General features: G+C 44.9%; 1 protein-coding gene across 2 annotated transcripts in view; it reads right to left on the reverse strand.

Annotated features, from left to right (window-relative positions):
• LOC110515721 (neuroligin-3) overlaps positions 1 to 17,063 on the reverse strand; it is a 434,190-nt gene that overhangs the window by 107,827 nt on the left and 309,300 nt on the right. For both annotated transcript variants that reach the window (XM_036943363.2, XM_036943364.2), the window contains exon 4: positions 2,275 to 2,460. In XM_036943363.2, coding sequence (XP_036799258.2) covers positions 2,275 to 2,460 — 186 coding nt within the window. The remainder of the gene's footprint in view (positions 1 to 2,274; positions 2,461 to 17,063) is intronic.

Below are 17,063 nucleotides of genomic sequence, written 5' to 3' on the forward strand. Positions count from 1 at the left end.
TGCCACATACATCTCGTGTCTGAGCCGTTGAATTGTGACTCCACTTTGTCTCTGTACTGAAATTTTGCCTGTTTGATTGCCTTAAGGAGGGAAAAACTACACTGTTTGTATTTGACCATATTCCCAATCACCTTGCCATGGTTGAATGCAGTGGTTCTCGCTTTTCAGTTTTGCGCGAATGCTGCATTCTATCCGTGGGTTCGGTTTTGGGCAGGGGAGGGCCTCTGGAAAAGGGGAGTAGCAGTGGTCGAGTGTTTTACCAGAGCGAGTACCACAGTCCATGTGTTGATAGAACTTCGGTATCATTTTCCTCAAATTTGCTTTGTTAAAATCCACAGCTACAATAAATGCGGCCTCAGATTATGTGGTTTCCAGTTTACATAAAGTCCAGTGTAGCTCCTTGAGGGCCGTCGTGGTATCAGTTTGATGGGGAATATACGCAGCTGTGACTACAACAAAATAAAATAATCTTGGGAGGGAATGCGGTTGGTATTTGATTGTGAGGTATTCGAGGTTGGGTGAACAAAAGGACTTGAATTTCTGTACGTTGTCACAATCACACCATGAGTAGTTAATCATGAAACAAACACAACCGCCCTTCTTCCCAGGCACTTCTTTATTCCTGTCGGATGTACTGAGAACCCAGCTGGCTGTATGGAGAGGGACAGTATATCGGAGAGTTCTTTATTCCTGTCGGATGTACTGAGAACCCAGCTGGCTGAATGGACAGGGACAGTATATCGGAGAGTTCTTTATTCCTGTCGGATGTACTGAGAACCCAGCTGGCTGTATGGACAGGGACAGTATATCGGAGAGTTCTTTATTCCTGTCGGATGTACTGAGAACCCAGCTGGCTGTATGGACAGGGACAGTATATCGGAGAGTTCTTTATTCCTGTTCGATCTACTGAGAACCCAGCTGGCTGAATGGACAGGGACAGTATATCGGAGAGTTCTTTATTCCTGTCGGATGTACTGAGAACCCAGCTGGCTGTATGGACAGGGACAGTATATCGGAGAGTTCTTTATTCCTGTCGGATGTACTGAGAACCCAGCTGGCTAAATGGAAAGGGGACAGTATATCGGAGAGTTCTTTATTCCTGTCGGATGTACTGAGAACCCAGCTGGCTAAATGGAAAGGGGACAGTATATCCGGAGAGAGCCATAATTCCGTGATGCTCATAGAGCTTCCCGTATAAATCAAGATGTACACAAGTTCCAGGAACTATTAAAGGATTTAATAAATAATACATACTACACACACACACACACACACACACACACCCAAGTATACGCACACATGCACACGCACACAACCACAGCACAACCCAGCATGTGTCCGTCCATCATGTTAGGTAGCAGTTAAGAGCAGCATGACATCTATACTGTCCTTCCTGTCCTGTATCTGTGTGTGTGTGTGTGTCTGTGTCTGTGTGTGCAACAGGTCCATCATGGACAGTTCATCTTCATTGAGTGGTTGAGGCATAATGTTAGCCACTAGATAAGCAACATCTGTCATGATTAGATGTTTGGATGGTTCCATTATACAGGGTTGGGGTTGGGGGAGGGGGGGTGGTCCCTGGATACTGGATATCCACTTTACCCCCACAAGCATCTCCGGATAACAAATCCCAAAAACAGTTATGTCAGTAAATCATCTGTAAACCAGATACTCAGGTTAAATCTATGTCAGTAAATCAACTGTAAACTAGATACTCAGATTAAATCTATTTCAGTAAATCAACTGTAAACCAGATACTCAGATTAAATCTATTTCAGTAAATCAACTGTAAACCAGACCATACTCAGATTAAATCTATGCAGGTGCCAGTGGCGTCGTGTGGGCAAGCAGTTTTCTGATGTCAACGTACTGAACAGAGTGCCCTTTGGTGGTGGTGGTGTTATACAATGGACAACGAACACAATTGCATTTTATCGATGGCAATTTGAATGGACAGAGAGACCTTGACGAGATCCTGAGGCCCATTGTCGTGCCATTCATCCATCGCCATCACCTAATTTTTCAGCATGATAATGCACAACCCCATGTTGCAAGGATCTGTACACAATTCCTGGAAGCTGAAAACGTCCCAGTTCTTTCACCAACTGAGCATGTTTGAGATGCTCTGTATTGTCTTGTACGACAACGTGTTCCAGTTCCCGCTCAGTGTAAATACCCACTAAATACCAGACTTCCTCAACTGATTCTGACACAGTGACATCCAGTACCCAATCCCCCCATCCCATACTAATCATGGACAGAGTGTGTTCCTACCTTCAGAGTGGTGTGAGAGGGTGAGCAGGCTGACACAGGATGCTCCTATCCCAGATCCGAACACCGTGATACGGTTGGAGTCTCCTCCGAAGTATCCAATGTTCTCACTGATCCACCTCAGAGCCTGGATCTGGTCCAGTAGGCCGTAGTTCCCCTTAGCTGCCTGGTCTCCTGTAGACAGGAAGCCTGGAACAGACACAGAGGATACAGGGTTAGTCAATGACATAACACTAACAGGGATGCAATTGTGTTTCCCAAAGGTAGGTTGAGGTTGATTCCTTTTGGGTTCCAGTTTAAGACTGGACGCCTGGTTGAGATTGATTCTGTTTCGGTCCCAGACTGGACCTGGTTGAGGTTCTTTCCTTTAGGGTCCCAGGTGAAGACTGGACACCTGGTTGAGATTGATTACTTTAGGGTCCCAGGGGAAGACTGGACCTGGTTGAGGTTGATTCCTTTAGGGTCCCAGGGGAAGACTGGACGCCTGGTTGAGATTGATTCCTTTAGGGTCCCAGGTGAAGACTGGACCTGGTTGAGATTGATTCCTTTAGGGTCCCAGGTGAAGACTGGACCTGGTTGAGATTGATTATTTTAGGGTCCCAGGTGAAGACTGGACCTGGTTCAGGTTGATTCCTTTAGGGTCCCAGGTGAAGACTGGACCTGGTTGAGGTTGATTCCTTTAGGGTCCCAGGTGAAGACTGGACCCGATTGAGATTGATTCCTTTAGGGTCCCAGGTGAAGACTGGACCTGATTGAGATTGATTCCTTTAGGGTCCCAGGTGAAGACTGGACGCCTGGTGATGAATATGTTTTTTGTTGACTCTACTTGGTTAAGCTCGAGGTGGGTCATCAAGGACAAAGAACGGTCGGGAATCACCGGTGTAACAGTGTGTTGTATGTTGTACAATGTGAAGCTTCAGGATAGAAAAGGGACCAAATGAAGTGACATTACAGTGTTTCTACCAAGTCAAGGTAACTTGCAAAGACCACAAATCCCCCCCATCCCCTCATTCTATCCCATCCCTTTTAGCTCAAACTATCAAGCTCTCTGGCTCTCCAGTGAGATGCTGACTTATTGGAGAACATGATTGTTGGTAAAAAAAATAAAAGGGCTGTGTGACCACATGTCATCTCTGCATTATGGGAAATCAATGTTGAGCCTCCCTGGACGATCACATATCACCCTGTCTATCGACCCGCCGTGATGAGAACCACATGTATCTATGAGTGCTGTTGTGTTGTGACACTGAGAGAAAAGGCAGGGGAGATGGAAACTAAGAGGCCCTGAATAATGTAGATGAAATGTTCCCTCATAAATCATGACCTCTTTAGTGTAGGCCTTTATTTCAACAAAAACAAAACAATTTGTTTGTACTTCATGATTGAAATGTTCAGAGATGTTACTACAGGATATAGAACATGAAGTAGAAATGATAAGTAGAAGTGCTTTATGTTAAATACACCATGTCCAGTGTACAAAAGTATGCATACCACCCTGCATACCACTGCTGGCTTACTTCTGAAGCTAAGCAGGGTTGGTCCTGGTCAGTCCCTGGATGGGAGATCAGATGCTGCTGGAAGTGGTGTTGGAGGGCCAGTAGGAGGCACTCTTTCCTCTGGTCTAAATAATATCCCAATGCCCCAGGGCAGTGATTGGGGACACTGCCCTGTGTAGGGTGCCGTCTTTCGGATGGGACGTTAAACGTGTGTCCTGACTCTCTGAGGTCATTAAAGATCCCATAGCACTTATCGTAAGACTAGGGGTGTTAACCCTGGTGTCCTGGCTAAATTCCCAATCTGGCCCTCAAACCATCATGGTCACCTAATAATCCCCAGTTTACAATTGGCTCATTCACCCCCCTCCTCTCCCCTGTAACTATTCCCCAGGTCGTTGCTGTAAATGAGAACTTACCTGGTAAAATAATGGATAAAAAAATAAACACCGGCTATTTCAGCCACACCTGTTGCTGACATGTGTATAAAATTGAGCACACAACCATGCAATCTCCCTAGACAAACATTGGCAGTAGAATGGCATTACTGAAGAGCTCAGTGACTTTCAGCGTGGCACCATCATAGGGTGCCACCTTACCAACAAGTCAGTTTGTCAAATTTCAGGAGAATGCCAGGAGGACGCTGCCTCCCCCGTGCACAAAGCGAGGTCCATACACCAATGCTTTGTCAAGATCTGTGTGGAAGAACTTGACTGGCCTGCACAGAGCCCTGACCTCAACCCCACTGAACACCTTTGGGATGAATTGGAATGTCGACTGCGAGCCAGGCCTAATCGCTCAACATCAGTGATCTGACCTCACTAATGTGGTTGAATGGAAGCAAAGTACTAAATCCTTCAGCTATGGCTTGTACCTCGAGTGGAGAGTAACATGAACACATCAGCTGTTAGCAGTTTTACAGGGCTCTACATGTTTCCAATGTACAGAACATGGACTAGACATTTCCACTGAATCCTATCTTCTCACATGATATCGTGTGACACTGAGCCTCTCTTTGGGACATAATGTATTCATTTTAACACTGAGGCACTATAACTACATCTCTAGGGCTCTGTACCAAACATATGAGAGAGAGAGAGAGAGAGAGCGAGGGGGACGCGCACCCACGCACACACACACACACACTCTATAACGGTGTCTCCAGGGCTCAGGCCCAGCTGTATGTTGGGTAATAGAATGTTAAATCATCTGACGTCCCAGAGGACCCCTCAATCAACTCAGTGTCCATCAACCCTCCTCAACATGGGTTGCATCCCAAATGGCTCCCCATTCCCTATATCGGGTACTATGTGCCCTGGTGAGAAGTGGTGTACTAGATAGAGAATATGGTTCCGTTTGGAACACACACGGGGAATAACAGACAGGAAAAGGAAATTAAACGAATGCAGACATGCATTCATTGAGTATTGAGTTGACTGACTGCCTCTAAATCTAAACAATCCGAATAAACCTGACGTTAACGTTTAGAAAAGCACCCCTACATCTGATCTACCTTGTTGCAGGTGTGTGGGAATAATTTAATAATACATTAAGGTTCTGTTGAATGTGAAAAGACAGACACGTTGCCCTAAGCTTGAATAAAACAAAATGATACTATCTGGCAAGTGCAGTGTGCAGGTTTTCCTTTTCTTAAAAAAAATAAAATAAATGTATTACTGTAGGCACCTTCATAGAGGCACCTTAATAGAGGCACCTTAATAGAGGCACCTTAATATAGGCACCTTTTGGCAGCGGTAAGGGGGGCAGGACATCAGCAGAAGGCAGGTTGACACGCTCAAATTGAAGACTTATTTAGCTTCTTGGTGATCCAATGTGAAGTTGCCATATATCACAAAATATCAGCAAATAGTCATTGTATATTTGCAATTATAAACTGGGTGGTTCGAGCCCTAAATGCTGATTCGCTGACAAGCCGTGGTATATCAGACCACATGCCACGGGTATGACAAAACATTTATTTTTACTGCTGTAATTACATTGGTAACCAGTTTATAATAGCAATAAGGCACCTCGGGGGTTTGTGATATATGGCCAATATACCACAACTAAGGGCTGTGTCCAGGCACTCTGAGATTGGCCATATACCACAAACCCCCTCGTGCCTTATTACTTAAATATATAACCTACACGGGCAACAGCCAAAATAAATAGTCTCTGTATTAGGCTTAACACATCCACATCCAATCAGAACCCGGCCGGCCACAGGTAGCCAGCCTATGGGTACGATTCCACAGCCGCCCCTTGAGAAACAACAGTGAATCTGCCTTACAGGTAGTGATGGTTCAATCGCGAACAAACGGCTCTTTTTGAACTGATCTTTTAGGTGAACGTCGGGAACCGAATTGCTTCTGTGAAAGAGCCGTTCATTTGGCTCCCTGACTTTGTGAAAGAGCCGTTCATTTGTCTCCCTGACTTTGTGAAAGAGCCGTTCATTTGGCTCCCTGACTTTGTGAAAGAGCCGTTCATTTGTCTCCCTGACTTTGTGAAAGAGCCGTTCATTTGGCTCCCTGACTTTGTGAAAGAGCCGTTCATTTGGCTCCCTGACTTTGTGAAAGAGCCGTTCACTTGGCTCCCTGACTTTGCTTTTTGTGCTCCGGACAGCCACTATCTGCCGATAAGTTAGAACATCGTTCTCTGAAGATGGTCATTATGGGATGGCAGGGTAGCCTAGTGGTTAGAGCCTAGTGTTGGGCCAGTAACCGAAAGGTTGCTAGATCGAATCCCTGAGCTGACAAGGTACAAATCTTCATTCTGCCCCTGAACAAGGCAGTTAACCCACTGTTCCCCGGTAGGCCGTCATTCTAAATAAGAATTTGTTCTTAACTGACTTGCCTTGTTAAATGAATAAGAACATGCTTCACTGCAGGAAGAATAGCTAGTGAGAAGAGAGCCTCAGTTTGGTCTGAAATCTTCTGTAGAAGCAGAATATTTCAGTCAAACATGAGTGAGAAAGTTACAGAGGCATAACTATCACACCCTCCTCAAAATGCTAACCTCCCTTGTTATAGGCTACGCTGCCTAAACCTCTAGGCAGCGTAGCCTAGTGGTTAGAGCGTTGGACTAGTGATCAAAAGGTTACAAGTTTGGATCCCCGAGCTGACAAGGTACAAATCTGTCGTTCTGCCCCTGAACAAGGCAGTTCACTGTTCCTAGGTTGTCATTGAAAATAAGAATTTGTTCTTAATTGACTTCCCTAGTTAAATAAATAAATAAAGGTAAAATATTAATGGTATAATTGCTAACCTCCCCTGTTATTGTAATGGTGAGAGGTTAGCATGTCTTGAGCGTATGATATTTGTGTGTCTGTAACTTTCTTACTCATCATTATTCATGATACATTCAGGACTATTCGTTACCATGGTAGCATCCACATTCATGTAGAAGTGTTTAGAAACATATTCCATTCTTATTTACAACAAAAGTGACTCCAGAATGACACAATACTTTATTTACCATTTAATTTCTATTGGGCACAAAATAATCTGAAACACAACCAAAACAAACAACAAATGCCTCCAACAAGTTTGTTGAGTCACAACCTTGATGTCGTCATTGCGTTCTAGGAATATGGGACTAAATACTACACTTTTCACTACTTTAATACACATAAGTGAATTTGTCCCAATACTTTTGTTTCCCTAAAATGGGGGAGACTATGTACAAAACGTGCTGTAATTTCTAAACGGTTCACCCGATATGGATTCAAATATGCTGTAATCGGTGTCTGAAATGAAAGCTGACAATCTGCATGTTAACCTCATAGTCATTATACTGTATCATTTCAAGTGCTGGAGGACTGAGCCAAAACAACAACAAAAACGTGTCACTGGAGCTCACTGTCTTTCATGAATGAACAGAAATTACCGTTTTAGTTTTGGTGCCAAAAGAGGACGATGTAACACTAACGTTCTAGAATACTGAAATAGGTATCACTACTGGTGATATATTTAGTTAGTGATTTAACAAACAACACAAAGAAAGAATGAGTGTGGCCAAATTGGCGGGAGTTTGGAGAGTCACGTGACAAGTAGGTCATTATCACCACAAACAGAAAAACAGACAGGAAAATATGGATTTAATGGAATCCACTCCCTTAGATATTAAATACATTGGTTGGCACTAAATCCACTAAACACCACCAAAGAGATAAGAATTGGGTAAATGGTAAATTCCAAAAATCCTTCATCAACAGAGTGCATTCGGAAAGTATTCAGACCCCTTGACTTTTTCCACATTTTGTTACATTACAATCTACACACAATACCCAGTTTTATTGACATTTTGGAAAAATGGAAATATTACATTTACATAAGTATTCAGACCCTTTACTCAGCACTTTGTTGAAGAACCTTTGACAGCGATAACAGCCTTGATGCTACAAGCTTGGCACACCTGTATTTGGAGAGTTTTTCCCATTCCTCTCTGAGGTTGGATGGGGAGCATTGCTGCACAGCTATTTTCAGGTCTCTCCAGAGCTGTTAGATCGGTTCAAGTCCGGGCTCTGGCTGGGGCACTCAAGGACATTCAGAGACTTGTCCCGAAGCCACTAATGCATTGTCTTGGCTGTGTGCTTAGGGTCGTTGTCCTGTTGGAAGGTGAACCTTCGCCCCAGTCTGAGGTCCTGAGTGCTCTGGAGTAGGTTTTCATCAAGGAACTCTCAGTACTTTGCTCCGTTCATCTTTCCCTTGATCCTGACTAGTCTCCCAGTCCCTGCTGCTGAAAAACATCCCCACAGCATGATGCTTCCACCACCATGCCTCATCGTAGGGATGGTACCAGGTTTCCTCCAGCTTGGCATTCAGGCCAAAGAGTTCAATCTTGGTTTCATCAGACCAGAGAATCTTTTTTCTCATGGTCTGAGAGTCTTTAGGTGCCTTTTTGCAAACTCCAAGCAGTTTGTCATGTGTCTTTTACTGAGGAGTGGCTTCCATCTGGCCACTCTACCATAAAGGCCTGATTGATGGAATGTTGCAGAGATGGTTGTCCTTCTGGAAGGTTCTCCCAACTCCACAGAGGAACTCTGGAGCTCTGTCAGACCATCGGAGTCACCTATCTGACCAAGGCCCTCTTGGGGATCTTCAGTGCTGCAGAAATGTTTGGTACCCTTCCCCAGATCTGTGCCTCGACACAATCCTGTATCTGAGCTCTAAGGACAATTCATTTGACCTCATGCCTTGGTTTTTGCTCTGACATGCACTGTCAACAATGGGACCTTATATAGATAGGTGTGTGCCTTTCCAAATCATGTCCAATCAATTGAATTTACCACAGGTGGAGTCCTATCAAGTTGTAGAAACATCTGAAGGATGATCAAAGGAAACAGGATGCACCTGAGCTCAATTTTGAGTCTCATAACAAAGAGTCTGAATAATTATATAAATAAGGTATTTCTGTTTTTTTTTTTATACTTTGCAAAAAAAAGTATAAAAAACTGTTTTTGTTTTGTCATTATGGATTATTGTTTGCAGATTGCCAAGGATTAGATTTTTTTTAATCCATTTTAGAATAAGGCTGTAATGTAACAAAATGTGGAAAAAGTCAAGAAGTCTAAATTCTTTCAGAATGCACTGTCTGTCTCCATCTCCTTACACAGTTCAGAGTCTGTCTACATCTCCTTACACAGTTCACAGTCTGTCTACATCTCCTTACACAGTTCACTGTCTGTCTCCATCTCCTTACACAGTTCACTGTCTGTCTACATCTCCTTACACAGTTCACAGTCTGTCTACATCTCCTTACACAGTTCACTGTCTGTCTACATCTCCTTACACAGTTCACTGTCTGTCTACATCTCCTTACACAGTTCACTGTCTGTCTACATCTCCTTACACAGTTCACTGTCTGTCTACATCTCCTTACACAGTTAACTGTCTGTCTACATCTCCTTACACAGTTCACTGTCTGTCTACATCTCCTTACACAGTTCACAGTCTCTACTCAACATACTCTACCAGACAATCTCTACTCAACATACTCTACCAGACAATCTCTACTCAACATACTCTACCAGACAATCTCTACTCAACATACTCTACCAGACAATCTCTACTCAACATACTCTACCAGACAATCTCTACTCAACATACTCTACCAGACAATCTCTACTCAACATACTCTACCAGACAATCTCTTCTCAATATACTCTACCAGACAATCTCTAGCCAATAGACAGTTGTGGCCAAAAGTTTTGAGAATGACACAAATATTAATTTCCACAAAGTTTGCTGCTTCAGTGTTTTTATATATTTGTCAGATGTTACTATGGAATACTGAAGTATAATTACAAGCATTTCATAAGGGTCAACGACTTTTATTGACAATTACATGAAGTTGATGCAAAGAGTCAATATTTGCAGTGTTGACGCTTCTTTTTCAAGACCTCTGCAATCCGTCCTGGCAGGATGTCAATTATCTTCTGGGCACTGATGGCAGCCCATTCTTGCATAATCAATGCTTGGAGTTTGTCAGAATTTGTGGGTTTTTGTTTGTCCACCCCCTCTTGAGGATTGGCCACAAGTTCTCAATGGGATTAAGGTCCGGGGAGTTTCCTGGCCGTGGACCCAAAATATCAACGTTTTGTTCCCTGAGCCACTTAGTTATCACTTTTGCCTTATGGCAAGGTGCTCCATCATGCTGGAAAAGGCATTGTTCGTCACCAAACTGTTCCTGGATGGTTGGGAGAAGTTCTTTATTCTGTATTCATGGCTGTGTTCTTAGGCATAATTGTGAGTGAGCCCACTCCCTTGGCTGAGAAGCAACCCCACATGAATGGTCTCAGGATGCTTTACTGTTGGCATGACACAGGACTAATGGTAGCGCTCACCTTGTCTTCTCTGGACAAGCTTTTTTCCGAATGCCCCAAACAATCGGAAAGGAGATTCATCAGAGAAAATGACTTTACCCCAGTCCTCAGCAGTCCAATCCCTGTACCTTTTGCAGAATACCAGTCTGTCCCTGATGTTTTTCCTGGAGAGAAGTGACTTCTTTGCTGCCCTTCTTGACACCAGGCCATCCTCCAAAAGTCTTCACCTCACAGTGCGTGCAGATGCACTCACACCTGCCTGCTGCCATTCCTGAGCAAGCTCTGTACTGGTGGTGCCCCGTTTCCGCAGCTGAGACGGTCCTGGCGCTTTCTGGACTTTCTTGGGCACCCTGAAGCCTTCTTCACAACAAATGAACCGCTCTCCTTGAAGTTCTTGATGATCCGATAAATGGTTGATTTAGGTGCAATCTTAATGGCAGCAATTTCCTTGCCTGTGAAGCCCTTTTTGTGCAAAGCAATGATGACGGCACATGTTTCCTTGCAGGTAAACATGGTTGACAGAGGAAGAACAATGATTCCAAGCACCACCCTCATTTTGAAGTTTCCAGTCGGTTATTCGAACTCAATCAGCATGACAGAGTGATCTCCAGCCTTGTCCTTGTCAACACTCACACCTGTGTTAACGAGAGAATCACTGACATGATGTCAGCTGGTCCTTTTGTGGCAGGGCTGAAATGCAGTGGAAATGCAGTTTTTGGGGGATTCAGTTCATTTGCATGGCAAATACGGACTTTGCAATTAATTGCAATTCATCTGACCACTCTTCATAACATTCTGGAGTTTATGCAAATTGCCATCATACAAGCTGAGGCAGCAGACTTTGTGAAAATGTATATTTGTGTCATTCTCAAAACTTTTGGCCACGACTGTACTCTCTAGCCAATATACTCTACTAGACAATCTCTAGCCAATATGCTCTACCAGACAATCTCTAGCCAATATGCTCTACCAGACAATCTCTAGCCAAAATGCTCTACCAGACAATCTCTAGCCAATATGCTCTACCAGACAATCTCTAGCCAATATGCTCTACCAGACAATCTCTAGCCAATATGCTCTACCAGACAATCTCTAGCCAATATACTCCAGCTCTCCTCTCTCTTACTCCCTGTTGGTCCAACCACAGAGGGTGGGAAGGGGACAGATGGTCTCCTTCAGGATGACAGAGATAGCAGGAGGACATAGAGGGAGGGATGGATGGAGAGAAAGTGAGAGAGAGGGAGGAAGAGAGGTGAAGGAGGAGGGTAAGAGAGCGAAATGGGAGGTTGTGGGGAAGAGAGAGAGAGAGCAGTGAACGGAAAGAGAAACAGAGAAGATATCGTCAGCAGAAATTAGAGTCTCTGTCTCCCCCCCCCCTCTCTCTCTCCCTCTCTCTCTGAGCAGATCCTCCTCCTTATGTTGTCTGGTAAAGAGTGCATCAGATTTACACCAATCTTTAGAGGCAACATGGGAGTTGAGACGTGACTATGGCACTATAACCCTCATCAGCCAAATGGTTCACAGTGACTTCACACACAGCAACACAACATGTCACTGGGGTTAGGAGACTATAGGAGATGTAGTGTAGAGGTGACCTCTGGGGTTAGGAGACTATAGGAGATGTAGTGTAGAGGTGACCTCTGGGGTTAGGAGACTACAGGAGATGTAGTGTAGAGGTGACCTCTGGGGTTAGGAGACTATAGGAGATGTAGTGTAGAGGTGACCTCTGGGGTTAGGAGACTATAGGAGATGTAGTGTAGAGGTGACCTCTGGGGTTAGGAGACTACAGGAGATGTAGTGTAGAGCTGATGATGATATGTGATGTCAGAAATGTCTTCCTGTGTTGAATATCCAGCTAGTTACATATGCAGGTTGGGACCTCTTTCATTCTTCCTGTGTTGAATATCCAGCTAGTTACATATGCAGGTTGGGACCTCTTTCATTCTCCCTGTGTTGAATATCCAGCTAGTTACATATGCAGGTTGGGACCTCTTTCATTCTTCCTGTGTTGAATATCCTGCTAGTTAAATATGCAGGTTGGGACCTCTTTCATTCTCCGTGTTGAATATCCAGCTAGTTAAATATGCAGGTTGGGACCTCTTTCATTCTCCCTGTGCTGAATATCCTGCTAGTTAAATATGCAGGTTGGGACCTCTTTCATTCTCCCTGTGTTGAATATCCAGCTAGTTAAATATGCAGGTTGGGACCTCTTTCATTCTCCCTGTGCTGAATATCCTGCTTGTTAAATATGCAGGTTGGGACCTTTTTCATTCTCCCTGTGTTGAATATCAGCTAGTTAAATATGCAGGTTGGGACCTCTTTCATTCTCCGTGTTGAATATCCAGCTAGTTAAATATGCAGGTTGGGACCTCTTTCATTCTCCCTGTGCTGAATATCCTGCTACTTAAATATGCAGGTTGGGACCTCTTTCATTCTTCCTGTGTTGTATAGTCAGCTAGTTAAATATGCAGGTTGGGACCTCTTTCATTCTCCCTGTGTTGAATATCCAGCTAGTTAAATATGCAGGTTGGGACCTCTTTCATTCTCCCTGTGTTGAATATCCAGCTAGTTAAATATGCAGGTTGGGACCTCTTTCATTCTCCCTGTGTTGAATATCCTGCTAGTTAAATATGCAGGTTGGGACCTCTTTCATTCTCCCTGTGTTGAATATCCAGCTAGTTAAATATGCAGGTTGGGACCTCTTTCATTCTCCCTGTGCTGAATATCCTGCTAGTTAAATATGCCGGTTGGGATCTCTTTCATTCTCCCTGTGTTGAATAGTCAGCTAGTTAAATATGCAGGTTGGGACCTCTTTCATTCTCCCTGTGTTGAATAGTCAGCTAGTTAAATATGCAGGTTGGGACCTCTTTCATTCTCCCTGTGCTGAATATCCTGCTAGTTAAATATGCAGGTTGGGACCTCTTTCATTCTCCCTGTGTTGAATAGTCAGCTAGTTAAATATGCAGGTTGGGACCTCTTTCATTCTCCCTGTGCTGAATATCCAGCTAGTTAAATATGCAGGTTGGGACCTCTTTCATTCTCCCTGTGCTGAATATCCAGCTAGTTAAATATGCAGGTTGGGACCTCTTTCATTCTCCCTGTGTTGAATATCCAGCTAGTTAAATATGCAGGTTGGGACCTCTTTCATTCTCCCTGTGTTGAATAGTCAGCTAGTTAAATATGCAGGTTGGGACCTCTTTCATTCTCCCTGTGTTGAATATCCTGCTAGTTAAATATGCAGGTTGGGACCTCTTTCATTCTCCCTGTGCTGAATATCCTGCTAGTTAAATATGCAGTATTCAAGCCAATGGGCCGCCAGTGTATAACGCGATGCAGCATCCAAACAAACAGTCCTGGCCATTAGAACACAGAGGAATCTGGAGATAGAACTCTATGTATTACCCAGACAAGACTGACAGACCCTACCTCGCCATGGGCAGCATTTTAAAATACATTTAATACAGCCCATGGTTACATTTCAGTTGAAAAGGCAGCAGCTAGTTTTTTTGTTTAGAAAGTAATTAAGGTAATTGTTTTTATGCAACAGCTATTTGTGAACGTACATTTCAGAGAGGTGTGTGGGTGACAATAATGTTTATGTACTATTTCTACCCTCACTCTGCTCTGTGTGGTAGTGGCTGTTAGTCAACAGACCACCCTCACTCTGCTCTGTGTGATAGTCGCTGTTAGACAACAGAATACCCTCACTCTGCTCTGTGTGGTAGTGTCTGTTAGTCAACAGACCACCCTCACTCTGCTCTGTGTGGTAGTTCCTGTTAGTCAACAGACCACCCTCACTCTGCTCTGTGTGGTAGTGGCTGTAGGTCAACAGACTACCCTCACTCTGCTCTGTGTGGTAGTTCCTGTTAGTCAACAGACTACCCTCACTCTGCTCTGTGTGGTAGTGGCTGTAGGTCAACAGACTACCCTCACTCTGCTCTGTGTGGTAGTGGCTGTTAGTCAACAGACCACCCTCACTCTGCTCTGTGTGGTAGTGGCTGTTAGTCAACAGACTACCCTCACTCTGCTCTGTGTGGTAGTGGCTGTTAGTCAACAGACCACCCTCACTCTGCTCTGTGAAGAAGACTCTTCCTCTACTGTATCTGTACTGTAACGATATAGTTGATCATCTCCCACTAAAACTATGAATAGACTGGAGGCTAAATCAACTTGTCCTCATATCCTGAGGCTAAATATTGAACAAGTTGGATATCTCTAATTTCTTTCAGTACCCTCTTCAAAAAATAAATTGGTAGGAGCCCATGTTTCAGCAGGGTGTTGGTAGGAGCCCATGTTTCAGCAGGGTGTTGGTAGGAGCCTATGTTTCAGCAGGGTGTTGGTAGGAGCCCATGTTTCATCTGCGTCTGAGGCTCCCACATCTCTTAGATGTACAGCACAGCAATAACGCTAATCTGGGATCAGGCTATGGAGACCTGTAGCTGTGCTCTAATCTGGGATCAGGCTATGGAGACCTGTAGCTGTGCTCTAATCTGGGATCAGGCTATGGAGACCTGTAGCTGTGCTCTAATCTGGGATCAGGCTATGGAGACCTGTAGCTGTGCTCTAATCTGGGATCAGGCTATGGAGACCTGTAGCTGTGCTCTAATCTTGGATCAGGCTATGGAGATCTGTAGCTGTGCTCTAATCTGGGATCAGGCTATGGAGACCTGTAGCTGTGCTCTAATCTGGGATCAGGCTATGGAGACCTGTAGCTGTGCTCTAATCTGGGATCAGGCTATGGAGACCTGTAGCTGTGCTCTAATCTGGGATCAGGCTATGGAGACCTGTAGCTGTGCTCTAATCTGGGATCAGGCTATGGAGACCTGTAGCTGTGCTCTAATCTGGGATCAGGCTATGGAGACCTGTAGCTGTGCTCTAATCTGGGATCAGGCTATGGAGACCTGTAGCTGTGCTCTAATCTGGGATCAGGCTATGGAGACCTGTAGCTGTGCTCTAATCTGGGATCAGGCTATGGAGACCTGTAGCTGTGCTCTAATCTGGGATCAGGCTTTGGAGACCTGTAGCTGTGCTCTAATCTGGGATCAGGCTATGGAGACCTGTAGCTGTGCTCTAATCTGGGATCAGGCTATGGAGACCTGTAGCTGTGCTCTAATCTGGGATCAGGCTATGGAGACCTGTAGCTGTGCTCTAATCTGGGATCAGGCTATGGAGACCTGTAGCTGTGCTCTAATCTGGGATCAGGCTATGGAGACCTGTAGCTGTGCTCTAATCTGGGATCAGGCTATGGATACCTGTAGCTGTGCTCTAATCTGGGATCAGGCTATGGAGACCTGTAGCTGTGCTCTAATCTGGGATCAGGCTATGGAGACCTGTAGCTGTGCTCTAATCTGGGATCAGGCTATGGAGATCTGTAGCTGTGCTCTAATCTGGGATCAGGCTATGGAGACCTGTAGCTGTGCTCTCATCTGGGACCAGGCTATGGAGACCTGTAGCTTTGCTCTAATCTGGGATCAGGCTATGGAGACCTGTAGCTGTGCTCTAATCTGGGATCAGGCTATGGAGATCTGTAGCTGTGCTCTAATCTGGGATCAGGCTATGGAGACCTGTAGCTGTGCTCTAATCTGGGATCAGGCTATGGAGACCTGTAGCTGTGCTCTAATCTGGGATCAGGCTATGGAGACCTGTAGCTGTGCTCTAATCTGGGATCAGGCTATGGAGACCTGTAGCTGTGCTCTAATCTGGGATCAGGCTATGGAGACCTGTAGCTGTGCTCTAATCTGGGATCAGGCTATGGAGACCTGTAGCTGTGCTCTAATCTGGGATCAGGCTATGGAGACCTGTAGCTGTGCTCTAATCTGGGATCAGGCTATGGAGACCTGTAGCTGTGCTCTAATCTGGGATCAGGCTATGGAAACCTGTAGCTGTGCTCTAATCTGGGATCAGGCTATGGAGATCTGTAGCTGTGCTCTAATCTGGGATCAGGCTATGGAGACCTGTAGCTGTGCTCTAATCTGGGATCAGGCTATGGAGACCTGTAGCTGTGCTCTAATCTGGGATCAGGCTATGGAGACCTGTAGCTGTGCTCTAATCTGGGATCAGGCTATGGAGACCTGTAGCTGTGCTCTAATCTGGGATCAGGCTATGGAGACCTGTAGCTGTGCTCTAATCTGGGATCAGGCTATGGAGACCTGTAGCTGTGCTCTAATCTGGGATCAGGCTATGGAGATCTGTAGCTGTGCTCTAATCTTGGATCAGGCTATGGAGACCTGTAGCTGTGCCCTCATCTGGGACCAGGCTATGGAGACCTGTAGCTGTGCTCTAATCTGGGATCAGGCTATGGAGACCTGTAGCTGTGCTCTAATCTGGGATCAGGCTATGGAGATCTGTAGCTGTGCTCTAATCTGGGATCAGGCTATGGAGACCTGTAGCTGTGCTCTAATCTGGGATCAGGCTATGGAGACCTGTAGCTGTGCTCTAATCTGGGATCAGGCTATGGAGATCTGTAGCTGTGCTCT

This window comes from Oncorhynchus mykiss, chromosome 14 (genome assembly GCF_057628025.1).
Source record: "Oncorhynchus mykiss isolate SJ-2025 chromosome 14, ASM5762802v1, whole genome shotgun sequence".
In the NCBI taxonomy this organism is placed as follows: Eukaryota; Metazoa; Chordata; class Actinopteri; order Salmoniformes; family Salmonidae; genus Oncorhynchus; species Oncorhynchus mykiss.